Here is a 16921-nt window from a genome sequence, read left to right as displayed (position 1 = left end):
GTTTTGTTCCGGCGCTGAGGGACGCATGCACACAAGAATACAAATGCTGGGAGACAAAGACTGTGATTAAGGGCCAGCGCTCTGACTCCCTGCTTCTTACAGCAAAGGATTTATCTGATGGCCTAGTTTCAGCTCCAGTTTTCCACCTTTTAATCAGGTTCCCGGGTCTGCTTGTCCACTCAAAAAGGGAAGGAGAGGGATGTCTCAGGGGCGATGGGGCAGGAATATTGCTAGGGTGCTTGCCTGTGGAAGCATGCGTGGGGCAGGGGGTTTTGCTGCCCCAGAGCTTTCCCAGGAGGCAGATTTTGTGGCAGCCAGAAGGATTATGCCCAGCCATGCAGCATTATTTTCTGGCATGGCAAGAGTGCATCTGTGCTTTCCAGTCTGACCAAGCCAGGGTATGTGGAACAAACGTGCTGGAAATAAAAACCTCCTGTAAAATGGAAAATGTACAGAGGAACAGCTATTTTTAAAAGGGACAGCAACCTACTGCTGCTATATGAAGGCAGTCACATCATCAGTCAGCGAGGGACTTCTGTAGGCTGACAGCTGACAGCCAGGAGAAACACCTCCAACAAACCGGCGAGAAGGAAATAGGAGCTTTTGGGTACCAAGAGGTGCATCTTTTCACATAAAGAGAAGAAGGTTGTTCTGTGCTGCCCTGGGCATGAGGTGGACGGGAGGATGCAATCCTCCGTGTCTTTTGCAACATGATGGAAAGTGGGGGGAAGATGCTGATAACCCTCCAGGCGACAGAGTGCTGCAAGCAAATGCCAGCTCAGCCACTTCTTTCTCCTCCCTAACCCAGCCTATTCTTATTGCCCAGCCTCTGCTGAGGTTTTCCTGCTTCTAAAAATATTCAGCCTCTAATTACAACACCCATCTTGCTTGCCAGGGCAAATGCTGAGCTGGTCCTGGAGGCAGCCAAAGCTTGCAGCTGACCAGCCTGGCTGGCTTTCCTGGCATCGGTGGCTGGGGTGATGTTTGACACCAGGGTTTGGTCTGTCACGCCATGTTATCAAGCTGACAGCAGTTTTAGGGAGCTAGTATGAGGAGCCTGCTCACATTTTCCAAGCCTGAAGCCATCGTGTGCCTTTTCCTCCTCCATGAGGACATTAGGGATGTGTTTCACGTGTCTGGGTCCTGTGGTGGAGAGGGATGTCTTCCAATGCAGAGGGCTTCAGAAAAGCTATTTAAATAATAAAAAATCACTAGCAAAATCAGAAGAAGTGAAGGCAAGAGGTCAGGGGAGTACTGGGAGGGACAAGGTCCAGCAGAGCATTCCCATGGAAGTGGGAGAAGCCAGCTTCAGACCTGTTGCTCTCTGGACAGTGTCCATCCCCTGGCAGACTGGGACAGCAGGACACTCTTCACCTCTCCAGCTGAGCCTGTTGTCCCAGAGCAGGAGGGATCCCATCCAGAAGGAGCACGGTGGTATGGCCTCATGGTCACAGCACGCAATGGTGAGCACCAGAGGAGCTGTCATCTTTAAGGGCTAGTGATGGCTTCTTCCCTACAGTCCATCTAGCCTCTCCAGGAGGTCTACTCCCAGGTTATAGTCTGACTTTACCTCACATGTCCTGGACGACAGGGCAATTTTGGGAGGCAGACAGAGAACGAACAGCCTCTCCCAGGCAGCCTGCAGGTCTGCCTGCCTGGATGGAAGATGCTTTTGTTCCTTCTGGCTTGGGAGGACTGGGAACACTGCAGCTTCCCGGAGGCAGTTTCCTCACTGGGGTTCTGCTTGCATCACTTTTATACATAGCATCGAGAAGTGCTTAAAATTAAATTTGCTATTTATGAGCAGGCAAAGCCCTCCTGAGATGTTTCTATTTTTTTCTTTAGTTGCAATGTCTCTGCGTGCTCTTAGCCCTCCACGCAGCATCCCCCGCTCCTTGGAGAGCAGTGCCGAAGCTGGACCACGTGTATCTCACTGCTGAAAGCTCTGTGGTCTGGCAACACGCAGCTTTCTGTGCTGTGGCATCGCTTCTGCGCCCATTCGCCTCCTCCCATCCCCATGGACTCTGCAAATCCAGCCTTTCAGCCCTAGCAGACTGTGTCCCAGGTTGGCCAAATCCATGAAGAAATCCCCACCATCTCTGACAAGCTTTGGAGCAGATCCTGGAGCAGGAAATTTGCTCCAGATACTCTTGTTCTTTTCACTGCCACACGTCCATCATTTCCTTTGAGTTCCAGTGAAGCTCTCAAGCCTTTCTACCAGTGAGGAGCCCAAAACACAGCGGGACAAATCCTGCCCCCAGTTTGGAGATGCAACACTGGTGAGGCTGAGCAGAGCAAGGAGAGAAGCCGTGCTGCACTTTGGACCCAGCGACAGCTGTCACCCTCCCAGCACTAAGGCAGTAAATCCAGGAGATGTGGGTTTATTCTCCTCCAAATCACTTTATTATATTGTGAGTAATCACAAAGCCTTACAATGCTGCAGAGGTTCTTTAAAAAAAACCAACAAACTAACACAGCAACGGTATTTGCCAGCTTTTGCTAAGACTTGTTTAGCTAGCAGCTAGCACGAGATTACAGAAGGAAATCTTGCAGTCTTCAACTGGATTGTCACATTGGGTTTTAAACTTACCACAGTGGCACAAAGACATTAACCTTGGCAGTATGTGATCTCCCGAGATATTTCATCAACGTACAGACTTATAAAATTAAACAACTTTTGTAAAAAATTACATTTTCTGCCAGCAGAAAAGAATTCTCTTAAAAAGGCAAGTTCCACTAAAAAAACACCTCCTCCCTCCCAAACTGCCCCCATCTTGCACTGCAGCTGGTTGCTGTTCCCATGAAGATCCCTGCCTGGAGGCAGTCCCGTTGCCTTTTTAAGAAAATCAATGTTTCTTGTGACCGAGAAGGCTGGTTGAGCATTGCCAAGGCTCAGCAGAGGGGGAAAACCCCCAGCAGTGAAAGAAAGGGTTAAAATTCCACCCGAACATCTGCAAACAAATAACTGAAAAGGAGATGGATGGAAATGTGAGAGAGTGATTTCAGTACCCAAAGTGAGATAAACTCTGGCTTGTATGGGCTCAGTGTGTTTCAGCCATCCCTGGAGACAGCTGCTTTGGACAACAGGGTTTCCATTTGCAAAGACCTTTGGGAGTGTGAGGATGAAGCCTGAGCTCCTCCCAGTGCTCCCAGGAAGGGTTGTGGGATGGGTTTATACCTGTATCACCTTTGCATGGACCTCCCTAAACCACCTTCAAACACTGAAGGTTGCCCTGATACAAGGTTGGGTTTAGAGACCAAGATGCAGACCAACCCGAGCAGGATTAACCCCATCTGCAGCATCCCTTCCCATCCCCAGGACAGAGTGTGTCAGATGTGGACCAGACCTCAGCAGTCTCCACTGCAGGAGCTCCTACAAGCAAGCTGAAGGCTTCATGCACAGTGTTGAGTCATGCTGTGCTGCCTTCCCGTGCTTTCTCCTAGTCTGGAGAAGAAGAGGGACGAGAGGGGCTCCCCTTTGAATCACAGAATCATTAAGGCTGGAAAAGACCTCAAGAATCATCAAGTCCAACCATCAACCCAACACCACCCAACCCACTAACCCATGTCCCCAAGCACCACATCTACACATTTCTTGACCCCCTCCAGGGACGGTGACTCCACCACTTCCCTGGGCAGCCTGTTCCAATGCCTGAGCACTCTTGCAGTGAAGAAAGAGTGAAATGTTTTGCCAGCATTTCAGCAACGGAGGAAAAAATGAGTAAATCTCTGAGGACCAGGCTTTTTATCAGATTTCTATTGGCAGCCAAGGAACTGTGAGAGAGAAAGAAAAGTCACAGCTCTGGAAAAAAACCCTCAAGATCTTTCCCCTGATAGGCAAAGTGCTCCAGGGTCACAGGCATCAGTGTTAATTCTTCCCCTGGCATGTTCTGGAGAGCGTTTCGGTGCTGGAAATTGCCTCACACGAGCCCAGCTGAGTCACAGATGTTGTGTTCAGATGGGGAGCATCAGCATGGAAACAGCTTACTCTCACGTCCTCTGGGTCTGCGTCTTGGCTTGATAAGGTCATCAAGACGAGAATCTCTGTCACGGTTTTCTTCCAAGCTTCCCCAGAAAGGAAGAAGGATTTTTTAATTTTTTTTTTAAGCTGGGTTACATGATCTCTTCACCTTGCAGCTCAGTTAATTTGCCTCATTGGAGGCTGGTTCTTGGGTGAGATGTGGCTGTTGGCAGACCCCTCTGCTTCCCTTGCTCTGCTGCACATCATCTCTGAGCAATAAAAAGCTCAGGAGGCTGCCAAGGTTGGACCTGAAGTAATTCAACATGAAAAGGATCGAGATGGGAAAACAGGGAGAAAATTGTGGGAAAAGTTCTCGACTTACTTAATGTTCATTGCACACCTATGCAAATAACATGGAGAAACCAGCACATTAGGAGCACCCTGGATTCAGGTTTGTCTGGAAATATTTCTTCGAGACAGAAAGTGCATGACAGGGAACAGGGTGCTGCTAATGAAGGCAACATCCAGAAGGCACTTCTTGGGGAGTAATAGTTAAAAAACAGGATGATGCACAGCTTGGTAAGCAAGCAGCTACAGAGTCAATATGTTTTGGTGTGTGCTCTGGAGAGATGTAGCTTTGCTCCTACAAATGTGTCTAGGGCATGAAGGTTTGCTCCAGACCAGCTATTCTGCCCTGGGACCCGCAGAGCAGCTTGGTCCCCATTGTCCAGCATCACTGCTCTTGAGCTGACGGGCTTTGTGCAGGACCTCAACGCAGCGGGTAAAACCTGGAGCCTGCTGACGGATGTGGGCTAGGGTTTGTGAGTTTATAAAATCCACCAATGATCAAGTATTGGCATGTACAAATATATAAATTATTGACAGTTTTACAAAAGGCACACTACAAGCCATCTCAGTCCGACACCTGTACAAATCCCACGGCCCCCCACCCTCCTTTCCCCACCCCTTCTCCCCAGCTTTCATCACGAAACGTAAGGCGCTGCTGCCACCGACCCGTGGCTGTCGTAGCAACTGAGGACCTCTTTTTTGGTCAACCCAATTTGTCGGTGGTATTGTCCTTCTTTGACGGTCTTAAGACACTGTATGTTCTTCCCCAAAGTGATGCTTTGGATGGAAGGCAGGTATTTCAGCACAGTCTTTGGCAAGGATGACACGCCTGTCCCAGAGAGGTTGAGCTCTTGTAGGGAGTTCAGACCCAAGACAACTTCAGCAGTCAGTGACTTCAGATTGGGATTGTTGGATAAATCCAGAACTTGGAGGGCTGGGAGTTCCTTGAAGCTATAAGGAGATAACTCTCCAAAGCCACGCAAGCCACCGAGGGATAAATGAATCAAATCTTTCAGCCCCGTGAAGTCTCCTTTCTTAATCTTGACTAGAGGGTTCCCGTCAAGATTTAAGTATCGGAGAGGAATCCCTTGGAGGTTTGGCACAGATGTTAGCCTGTTTCCAGAAAGATTTAAGTTCTGGATGTTGGGGATGCTCTTTTCACGGTGCCTCGTAATTGTGCCAAGCATATTATTGGATAGATCCACATTCAGGGGTTTTCCTTGACCTTTTGAAGCAAAAACGTCCATTGCTATATCCAAAAGCTTGTTATTGCTCAAATCTATGTCGCCCAGAGGAGAACTGGAGAAACAGTCCTCCGGAAGGACTTCCAGAGAGTTATGACTCAGATCCAAGGACTCCAGGTACCGAAGTCTAGAGAAGGTTGTGGAGGAAATCTTGGCAATTTTGTTGTAGCTCAGGTCGAGGCTCACTAAGGTGGTGTATCCAGGGCCAGTAAGCATCGATTCATTGATTGTTTCCAGTTTGTTTGAGGATAGATCCAAGTAAGAGGTATCCAAAGGGATTGGGACAGGAACAATGTGTGAACCTATTCCACTGCAGTCCACCTTGGTCAAGCTAAAGCTGTCAAAGAGACCAAAGCTTTCCACTTCGCAGTGGCAGCCAGGGAAGCAGGTTTTGGTGGTACCGAAACAAGGAAGGAGAAGCAGCAAATTGAACCAGGCTAGGAACTGCATTGTTGACCTGGAAAACAAGACGATAAGAACATAGATTTAATGTCTGTAGAAATTACTTTACTGCTGATGTGTAACAGTTTGAGTAGTGCAGCCTTTTCCTCTGTCTTTCCAGAGGGATAGATTAAGTATACCCTTAAATAGCTTGGATGTCCCAAACACTTTGTCTCTCATGTTATGAACCCCACTGGGAACTTAATGGAGAAAAATAGATTGGGTCAACAGACTTTGCAGATATAACCGAGTTAAGAAACCACTGGAAATTAGCTGTAAGAACAGTAGGCTGCCTTAAAGCAAGATAATGGATCTAAACTGGAAGAGGGTAGATTTAGACTAGATATTAGGAAGAAATTCTTTACTGTGTAGGTGGTGAGGCAGTGGCCCAGGTTGCCCAGAGAAGCTGTGGATGCCCCATCCCTGGAGGGGTTCAAGGCCAGGCTGGATGAGGCTTTGAGCAACCTGGGCTAGTGGGAGGTGTCCCTGCCCATGGCAGGGGAGTTGGAACTGGATGAGCTTTAAGGTCCCTTCCAACCCAAACCATTCTGTGATTCTATGGTTCTATGATTCTAAGGTCTATCCAACATGCATTCTTTTGACTGGAGCATGGAAGAAGCTGAATGACAGCTCAGACACTGATTCATTTTACAGCCTGGAAAACCTCAGCAAAGAGAGGTCTTCATGTCAGGGCACCCATGAGAGATTTGGTAGTGCTGGATTCAAGACCTTGCATTGACAGGTTGGAGAAATCACTTGGGCTGTGCGCCCTGTGGGAGCCTTAGGTGTCAAAAAACTTATCAGGAAGGGAAAAGCCAAAGCTCCGTTCAAATTTCCTATAGTTAACAGAAATAATGGCATCATCACAGCATCCTCCAGGATGAACAGCTAGACAGGCCAGCTACATATTGCCCAAACGGACAGTACATCTCCCTTGCTTAGACTTCAGATGCAAATTTAGGAGTGTTTAGGTAGGTAGGATCATTGCTTTACAGCAGCTGGCTAAAACCAACCCTCCTTGGGCTGATTGCAGGGAGGATGGACAACAGCCGCTTGGCTCCTTGCTTGTTGGAGCAGAGGAACCAAAGACTGCTCAGTCCAGCCCAGGCTCTGCTGTGGTGGGCCCAGCCTCCTGGACAGGCATCGAGTGGAGAGGGACAATTTACTTCATACAGAGCCTCTGGGGAGTCTTTGCTAATTACATTAAGTATTCTTTCTGATTAATGATGCCAGCAAGCAAGGATCTCTCTCCATCCCTCTGGTTTTGACCTTCCACCATCTGAGACATTTCTGACCCTCCATCATCACACCCAAGGGAGGAAGAGAGCTGACCTGCACCTCACCAGCTTTGCTAGACCTCTTCAGATCTCATCCTAACAGCTCCTCTGCATCACTGTGGGCAATGGCAGCTGCAGGATTTCAAGAGCCAGCCAAAAAAGCTTTAGCTCTGCATCTCTGGAGATAATAAACTGGAGCATGCCAGCATCCTGCAGGTCCACAGAGACAGGGAGGGCTGTCCTGGCTGGTTCCCACTGCAGTCATGGGTGACAGATCCTTGTGTCTTACAAATAAAGTCTCCAAGAGGCCAGTGACAAAAACTCCCACCAAACCAGGCAAGGAGATCCATCAGCACCACTCTCTGGCTACGCTGCTGGCGATTGTAAACAGAGACTCATGTGCCAAGCACTCATTTAGAAAAAAAATAAAAAATCCCCTTTAAACATGTGTTCCCATCCCCACCTCAGCCCCCCTGGTCTCTCTTCTCACCTTTCCCACTGCTGTTTAAAAGCACTTTATTAACTTCCTTGCAGTATCATCTTTCCCACACACCCTTTGATCTGGCTGAGGCGCCTTCCCCACAGCCCTTGCACCTTCCCAGGACCATTTCCTAGAAGTTCACGCTTCCTTTCATCTTTCCTCACCCACCCCTTGGCCACATTTTCTCTCCCTTTTCAGCATGGTCCTCCTGACCCTATGCTTCTTCCCAGGAGACTGATCAGGAACTACTTGCCAACATATAAAAGAAGTGCAAAGGGGAAAAAAAAAAAGTTGCAAAAATATTGTCGTGATCACTGATATGACTTGCCTGGCGGTAACTCCCAGACCTGCAAATAGAGAGCAGAGATTGGGACTCTGGCCAAAGTGCCTGCAAGCAGAGCATTCCTAAAGGCCAACACGCAATCCTCTGGGGTCCATTATTCTATAGAACAACAGAAAATCAGTAAGATGAGCCCTACTCCAAGCCCATCTCAACTGTTTCTTGAGAAAACACACATGTGTGCGGAGGGGATGCAGGGAGTAGAGCTCCTTTCTGCAGACACGTTTCCAGATGTCCCCTTCCTAATGACATCAGTGCTGATCCCCTCTGGTTCTGTGCAGATGGACCATAGCTTGCTCCCTTCTGCAGTCCCTTCTAAACTAAATACTTTATTTTTTTTTTTTTCCCCATGAAGCCGCATTTGGAATGCACTGAAATGTTTTATTACAGCAGTGGGGAGCTCTTTGTTGGAAACTAAAAAAGCAAAAACTCAAATGTTAAATGTCTGACATATAGGGAAGTATGTTCATTAGTGTCAGCTCAGTCAACTGATATTTCTTCTCCCAAATCCCACCCAGTGGCTATTCCCACTTCACGTCTCAACAGGGTAATTGCCTCCTAACTTCTCCTTCAAAAGCCCAGCTCTGTTCCTCATGGCATCCTGTTGGCTCTGGTGGGAGCTGGATCAGACCCCAGCAGGTCCAAAGACACATCAGTGTGAGACGTGGCTTTCTGAGCACTGGTAAAACCTCCATGAGCTCCTGCTGGGCCACCTGAGGAAAAGCAAGAGGGCCATCTCCAAAGTTCTAGTTTAACTGGGAACAGACTTTTTAGTAGGGCCTGTAGTGACAGGACAAGGGGTAATGGTTTTAAACAAAAGAGGGGAGATTCAGACTAGATATAAGGAAGAAACTTTTTACGATGAGGGTGGTGAGGCAGTGGCCCAGGTTGCCCAGAGAAGCTGTGGATGCCCCATCCCTGGAGGGGTTCAAGGCCAGGCTGGATGAGGCTTTGGGCAACCTGGGCTAGTGGGAGGTGTCCCTGCCCATGGCACGGGGTTTGGAACGAGATTATATTTAAGGTCCCCTCCAACCCAAACCCTTCTGTGATTCTATGATTCCATGAACTGAGAAGCGAATCAAAGCCAGTGCTGGGCTTCAATACACAGCTGCTCAAGCCCCTTTTGACATGGGAATGCCCTTCTTGATCATCCTCAAAAAAATTTGCCAGAAGTGGGCAGATACAACGACTCCCACTGCAACACCCATGGCTCCAGCTATCAGCAAGCACAAAACATTACGCAGCTGAAATGCAGTACGCAAAGCTCAGCTTAGATATTTGCACAGCATCTATTGCCTCTTCCCTCCTCGCATCACTGCCCCAGGTTTTCCCTAACTGGCTCCACAATTGCTTTGCAGATGAGATGCAATCCATTACTACCCGTTAAAAACTCCCTTACAGAGCAGCACCAAGCAGTCATAGGCTAACAAGCCACTTGGTCAATAGCTCTGATAAAAGATAGGTGACATAAAGGTACTGGTCATCTTCCAGTCCAAGAAACAGACTCCTGCATTGCTGGATAATCAACGAAGGGCTTAATCAGGTACAGACATGCTTTATCACATGGAGCAATCGACAGCGCTCTTTGAAAGGGGGAAAGAAACACGCCGCAGGCATTTACAGTTCATCTGTGTACAGCGTGCATCTGAAACCGCATCAAATTGCCTTTGGATTGCTGCCGACGAGCTGCTCTGGTGACAAAGGCAGGAAGCCAAGGTATCCCCTTATAAAATGAAGATGAGTTATCCTCCTGCAGCACTGGGGAGATTCACCAGGAGGAAACACCACGGGTCAGAAACCACCAGCTTCATCACCTGGGATGGCGAGGGGAAAGCCACGGGGAGAAAGCAGCCTGCTTTTGGGCTGGCTTAGCCATGAATTCTTCATTTCTATGGCTGTTGTGGTGTGGAGAGATCCCAGGGATAGATTTTGGCTATCTGACAGCTCTGTGAGAATTGCTATACCCACTGATGTCAACAGGAGCTGCTGGGGGTGCAGCATCATTCCCCACAGTTTAGGTGCCTGGAGTGACCGCAGGTCTCTGGTCTTTATATCTCACTTGTCCTTGCTGCATTGGAAAATATCCTAAGATAACTCCAAGGAAACCCTTGGTGGGTAATGGAACCAAGGTTGGACCAAGCTCCCAGCAGGGTGCCAGCCATCTCCCCCAAATCCCGCATCCTTCCTTGAGCCTGCAGATGCCCCGACCCCTCCTCCCTGCTCATCCCCTGTGGGGCAGGACCTGGGTGGAAACCTCAAACTGAGATTTCCCTGCCAAAAAAAAAACCCATTAAAATCTGACTTTAAAACTAGACTGCAGAAGAAACAAAGGGCTCAGCTCATGGTTGGGGGGGTGGGAGAGAGAAAAGCCTTGTTACGGTGTTTTTGGAAATTCACTCTTCCTACTGCACTTGGTTTCCTCCTTTTCCTCTCCGTTAAAGACTAGTCTTCCCCGATCCACAGCTGAGACTTTGCCACCTCATTCTCACCCAAGGTAGATAAGCTAGCACATCCCTCCCTGGATGGAAACACATTGCTTGGGGACTGGTCCCCACGGTGGGAATGTGAAGATAAAGAGGATGCTACCTAGGCTGCCTCTGGTTGCCCTGGCAACCACTAAGTCAGAAATCCCTATAGCCAAAAATCCTGGACTAATTAAAAAATAATACAAGAGGGAGGTGTTTGAAAGTTTGTTGTTTGAGGGAGTCAGGAAATGCCACCCCCCCCCATTCATGCTGCATCCCTTGGCCTCCCCGAACGTGTCATTTATCAAAGCGTCAGCTGAAACGCAGCTGGAGTCGAGGCTGAAGACCCAAAGTCACCCAATGAAGGTTAAGGTACATAAGTAAGAAGTGCAGAAACCCCAGGTTGTCTTTACGATGGTGTGAAGAGGAAGAAATTGCTCCAGAAGGAGATGAAACCCACCGAAGACCAGACCCATTCTTGAAGATGCTCCATCTCTCCTTGACCACGGTGGAGCAGGATGCCCGCTCTCCTTGGGTTGCTACTTCCCATCCCATCCCTGGCAGCATCTTCCCAACCCAAGTCCCACCCAGCAACCAAGTGAACCCAGAATGAATCAGTTCAGCTCACTCATCCGACAAAAAACCCCTGATTTTTCTTTTCCCCCTTCGGTGGGTCAGTTTTCCAGCAAATTGAGCTGCAAGGAAAACAAGACCTGTCTTCAATGGCAGCCTACAATTAGAGCAGATCAGGTATGACATGAATCCCTACATGTCGAAGGCATGGTGGACAGATCTTGATAATTTCCAAGTTTTTTGCCAATGTGCAGCTGGATTAATGGCAAACGGAGCAACCTTTACAGGAAAGAGACAAAAAGGAAGGGCTGGAGTCCCACCTATCCCAAATAGAGTTGCTGTTCTAGGAAAGGATGGAGGAATTGGATTTGCAGCAATATTTCATAGGGAGGGAAATTTGGGGATTGTCTTCTGTCTCTTGCATCAGCCAAGTGAACAAAAAGCAAAATCTTTATAGCAAGGCCCATGAGGCCCACTTGGCTGCAATCACTAATTGGGGGCAAGGGAAAGGGAACATTATTAGCAAGCAAAACAAGCTGTATAGCATATTATAGAGGCCACAAATCCTCCAGACTGGAAAAAAAAAAAAAAAAAAAAAAAAAAGTTGGCTCTTTAAATACTTGGGAGGCTCTGAGAGGCAGCTGGGATGGTGGCTCTGGAGCACCAAGATGCTCCTGAGTTGCTTCTCCAACAACAAAAGTGCTTAAGAGACCTTTTTTTTCCCCCCTCTCCCATTAATTAATCTGTAAAATGAGAATAATTATGGACTGAAGTGCAGCACTAGCAACAGCTACACTTTTCCAGCGTGAACTCTCCCGGGCTGAGTCCAAATGACGTCGCAGATGCAATCGCAGCCCAGTCTCCAGATCCAATACACCGAACTGGCTCAAACCAGCCTCCAACCAGAGACTATTAATCCCTTAACTCGCAGGCACACACCCCTCACATGATAACTGCTGCTGACAAGGTTATTTTTAAATTTTTTTTCTTTTTTTTTGGTATGAATCCATTGAAAGTAAAAGTCATCCAAGCTTTTGCTTTGCCTGGTTCAGACCAGCTCTTCCCTGCAGGAGAGGTCCCCACATGCATGCAGCAAAGAGCTGTGTTTACCCCCCTGTAAAGCTCATTAAACCAATTGGTTCCTCGTGATGAATGAGCTTTGGTGTAAATGGGAACAGGGCTTTCTGATCCATTTGTTTTTTTTGTTGTTTGGGGTACGCTTTACAAATACCGGTCCTGGTTTTATACTCAGTGTTTGTGACTTCTTGGATTTAGGAAGAGGAGAACTAACGACAATCCAAGAAGTATCTGCTATTTAGGTTCGATGCTCCATTCCCTTAGATGGGTTTGGGGGAGTTCAGTGGAGTTACGCTAGGTGTCAGTGACAGCAGGATGAGAATTAGTCCCTTGGCTCTTCTCCATTCAGCTTGATTTCATGGAGCCCTGCATGAGGAGCCATTCCACAAGTCACTTTGGCGTGATAGGTTATCACCCTTCACCTCACAGTGAAGCTTTTATCAGTGGAAAGTGCAAAGCTGCGTAGACAGCCATCCCCAATTACCCATCAGAATCCTACAACCCAATTTTCTCCTTATCTGCACCTTATTTCTCCCACAAACGCATTGGAATGGGGGGAAATCCAGCCACTGGGATGGTGGCTTTAGCCCTTATGGCTCAATGTAAGGAGCCACTGAGGGTCTGAACACAAGCTAAAATCATTCTGCAGGTCCCTGAACACTTTCTGCTCCATCTTCCTTCTCCATGGGGAAAATCAGAATTAAATGCAGGGAATGATGGGGGGAAAAAATTTCTCAATTCCTTTCTGCTTTAATGATTTCTAATAATGGATGTAAAAGCATCTCCTTTGCAGTCAGGCAAGAGCCCCATGACCAAAGGGCGGGTTGTTAGCAAGTAATTAACCCAGTGGTATCAGGAATCCACATTAGCAGGGTACAGAACAATAAAATACAATAGGCACCAAACTGGAGATGGAAAGAAAACCTCTTCCTCCTCCCTCAATGCAGAGATGTGGAAGTATTTAAGGTAGAGCAGGGTGGGTGGTGTGGTGGGGACGGTTTGACTCAGGATGGGATTTATCCTGACCTGTGGGTCCCCAGGGATCAGAGGAGGTAGCCAAGACAAGCAGATCATGAGCCAGTGGTTTATTTGCTTTGCAGGGTGCTTTGTCCTCATTCATGGGATTTCAAGAGGGGATGAAAGTGCCATAAACAGAGTCGAGATGCTGCTCCCAGACTGGGACAAGAACCCCACTGTGCTGCATCAAGTCTGTCTTCGCAAGACTTGAGTCTCACCAAAAACCATGGAATTTGGGTTGTGGACAGCCAGAAGGGCTAAGGAAGGGAAAAACACGACATCATTCCTCATTTTCCCTAGATCCCAGTTATCACAGAATCACAGAATCACAGAATGGTTTGGGCTGGAAGGGACCTTAAAGCCCATCCAGTTCCACCCCCTGCCATGGGCAGGGACACCTCCCACTAGCCCAGGTTGCTCAAAGCCTCATCCAGCCTGGCCTTGAACCCCTCCAGGGATGGGGCATCCACAGCTTCTCTGGGCAACCTGGGCCACTGCCTCACCAGGAAAACATTTCTTCCCCAGGACACGGTTGGCTGTCTGGACTCTTTCACTTTTCTCAGCTCTGGACATAGAGAAACTGCTGAGCCAAAACCACAATGATTAACCAGCATCCCACCCATGATCTCTGTCCTTCAGGGCGATTTTTGTAGACATTATAGAGGATGGGATAGATAAGATTAGCAAGAGCAAAGCCAAATTGTTAAGCATCAGAAGCATTTCACAGTCCCAAAGCCAAAACCAAGCATCCCCTCAACCCACCATGTGGGCTGGAGAGAAGACGTATGGGATTGATCTACAGGGAACCCAGTACCTCCAAAACCTACAGCTTCACACTACAGGTTTGTTTTCAAGCACATGATGTCCCTTGATCAGCTCAGACAGACTCTGCTCTATTTTTTCTTTAAAGTTAAAAAAAAAACAGCTTCACACTACAGGTTTGTTTTCAAGTACCTGATGTCCCTTGATCAGCTCAGACAGCCTCTGCTCTATTTTTTCTTTAAAGTTTAAAAAAAATAATTCTTTATAAAAGAAATGGAGAGCCCTATTAAAATAGTATCTGCTCCAACTTTCAGTGCCACAAATCCCATCTGTTTCGCAAGAGGCTGTGGGTAATTTATCTTCCTAATGTTTAAACAGCTAATAGTTTATTCCACTTGTGCAATCTCTCCCCCAGCATCCTTCAGCCCCTGCAAGGAGGAAATCAAGGTGTGGTGCGGTGTATTTCGGGGCTCTGACAAAAGGAAACCTGTGCGGGCAGGTCTGCCAGCCCATATGGCGAGTTTCAGCTGATTTACATCATGAAATACGGACAATCTCTGCTGCCCCGAGAGCTGCGTGCCTCAAAAAGCCTCAAAAAGCCACATCTTGGAAGCAAGCAGCAACCCAATTCCCAGGAATTTTGCCTCGAGTGGGAAAAAGTCAGTGCCACCTCCAGTGCAGGAAAATTAGGAATTAAATCATCGTGGCACCAGGGTTTTGCACAAAAAACCTCCTTCCCTGCTCAGCCCAGGATGCTGTCAGGTTAGCAGCGGTTTCAGTTGGGATAGGGGAAATAGTTTTCCATGGCTGGAAATAGTTTTCCATAGCTGGATGCAGCACTGCAGGGGGGGTCTCATGAGAGCGGAGCTGATGGGGAGAATCCCCTCCCTCAACCTGCTGGTCACACTTTTTTTTTTTGATGCAGCCCAGGACACGGTTGGCTTTCTTTTTTTTTTTTCTTTTTTTCTTTTACCCCCTGGCAGCCCCTGTTTCCCATCCTCCCCACTCTGTTTTTTAACAGGGACCATTTCCAGGAACAGGAGGTCTCACTATCCTGGCACTCACTGAACGTCACACAGACCGCATCTCAGCCACGAACACAAATATTTTCTTAACTGCCTCAAACTCATCCTGAACAGCATCTTTATCATAAACCCAGCAACACATCCCAGAACGGGAGGTCCCCGTTGCAGAGGAGCTATTTTTGCACAAGTAGGTTTATAAACCAGCCCTTCCCCATGGCATTTAATAGCAAAGGGAGAGGTTTTCACCGAGTTTCACACCATCCCTAATGCATTTTGCTGTAGAGGGACCTGGTGAAGCCACCAGCAGATCCTCCCACCCCATCATCTCCAATGGCCAAGGGCTGGTCGTGCTGCGTGGAGGGGGCTGCGAGTACCCAGATCAGGCTTTACCCAAATCACAGCAGTAACCCTGGGAGCACTAAACCCTCTTTCAGGGCTACATCCCCCTTTGCAAAAGATCAATGGAAAATGGCTGGATCACAGTTTCATCTGTGATATAGAGGTTGCACATGCTTCCCTCTCGTCTCTGACCATCCCTGGTGTCAGACTAAGAAAGCCAACAAGCTGACATGAATTTTTAAAGCATAAAACACGTGAGGCGGGGCCTTATTTCTTAGCTGGTCAGTTATTGAAAGCTAAAATGATTCTAGCAAGCTTTTCCTATAGCCTCAACCCTTGACGATGCTCTCCCACACCTGACTCCCAACCCCAGACGGTTCCTGTGCTGGCTCCTGCAATGACAAAACTTTTTCATAGCACTCCAGCTCCCAGAGACATGATATAATTCAAGAGGAATGCACTCCGGGACGAACACCATACGCCAGGCCAGCGAGAAATGTTAAGAGGTGCAGCACAGGGAGAGGAAACTTCCTACCCGCGATGGACACTTCTTGGATTGAACTGTTAACAGAGAAGCTCGGCTGAACCATTGTGCCTGGCTGGGAAATGCCACGTCCCACGCATGTCCCTGGGATGGCACGTGCCACGTCCCACCCCAGGGAAGGGCAGGTTGCAAGGACCTAGCGATGGCTGGCTGGTCCATGAGGGAAAGGTGTCATTTCAGCACAGGAAAGAGACAGCACAGGACGGACACGGAGCTGCTGGAGCGGGGCCAGAGGAGCCCCGGAGATGGTGCGAGGGCTGGAGCAGCTCCCGTGCGAGGACAGGCTGAGAGAGTTGGGGGTGTGCAGCCTGGAGAAGAGAAGGCTCCGGGGAGACCTTCCAGCACCTCCCAGTGCTGAAAGGGGGCTACAGGAGAGATGGGGGGGCTCTGGATCAGGGGGTGCAGGGACAGGACGAGGGGGAAGGGGTTGAAGCTGCAAGAGGGGAGATGGAGATGAGATGTGAGGAAGAAATGTTTTCCTGTGCGGGGGGTGAGGCAGTGGCCCAGGGTGCCCAGAGAAGCTGTGGATGCCCCATCCCTGGAGGGGTTCAAGGCCAGGCTGGATGAGGCTTTGGGCAACCTGGGCTGGTGGGAGGTGTCCCTGCCCATGGCAGGGGGTGGAACGAGATGAGCTTTAAGGTCCTTTCCAACCCAAACCATCCTGTGATATCTATGGATCATGTACCCCACATCCCTGACTTGCTTTGCTTTCAACCACCTTGGTGGGCTGGCCCAAGCCTCAGAAGGACCATGCTGCATGGATAGATATGGATGGGTTCCCGTGGAGAGGATGAGCTGGTCAGGAGGAAGGAAGAGAGAAAAGGGATGATATCAGGGGAAGGTGATACATCCCAGTGTGATGCCTCTGCCAGTCCTGGTGACACACAGTCCACCAGGAGCGAATAGCTCACAGAAACCCCACCATCCTGTATCTCTAAGGACTTTCCAGCTCTTTCTCCTTGAAACAGAGGTGGCTGCACATCAGCTGACAGCATGGCTTGATCATGGTGCTCTGCCCGGCTCCAGT

The 16921-nt window shown here is 48.6% G+C and overlaps 1 protein-coding gene across 1 annotated transcript; it reads right to left on the bottom strand.

Annotated features, from left to right (window-relative positions):
• Nucleotides 1-4573: 4573 nt before the first annotated feature.
• On the bottom strand, nucleotides 4574-6006 carry TSKU (tsukushi, small leucine rich proteoglycan). The gene has a single exon (XM_010087344.1). The coding sequence runs from the start codon at nucleotides 6001-6003 to the stop codon at nucleotides 4945-4947; it is 1059 nt and encodes a 352-aa protein (XP_010085646.1). The 5' UTR covers nucleotides 6004-6006; the 3' UTR covers nucleotides 4574-4944.
• Nucleotides 6007-16921: the final 10915 nt, after the last annotated feature.

The sequence above is a fragment of the Pterocles gutturalis genome, unplaced genomic scaffold, assembly GCF_000699245.1.
Source record: "Pterocles gutturalis isolate BGI_N339 unplaced genomic scaffold, ASM69924v1 scaffold8921, whole genome shotgun sequence".
NCBI lineage: Eukaryota > Metazoa > Chordata > Aves > Pterocliformes > Pteroclidae > Pterocles > Pterocles gutturalis.
Note: the sequence above shows the minus strand (reverse complement) of the source record. Positions and strands in the feature narration are given on the sequence as shown.

Bases quoted from the DNA above. Each gene is read 5' to 3' on its own strand.
- TSKU (XM_010087344.1), bottom strand. From the start codon at position 6,003: ATGCAGTTCCTAGCCTGGTTCAATTTGCTGCTTCTCCTTCCTTGTTTC.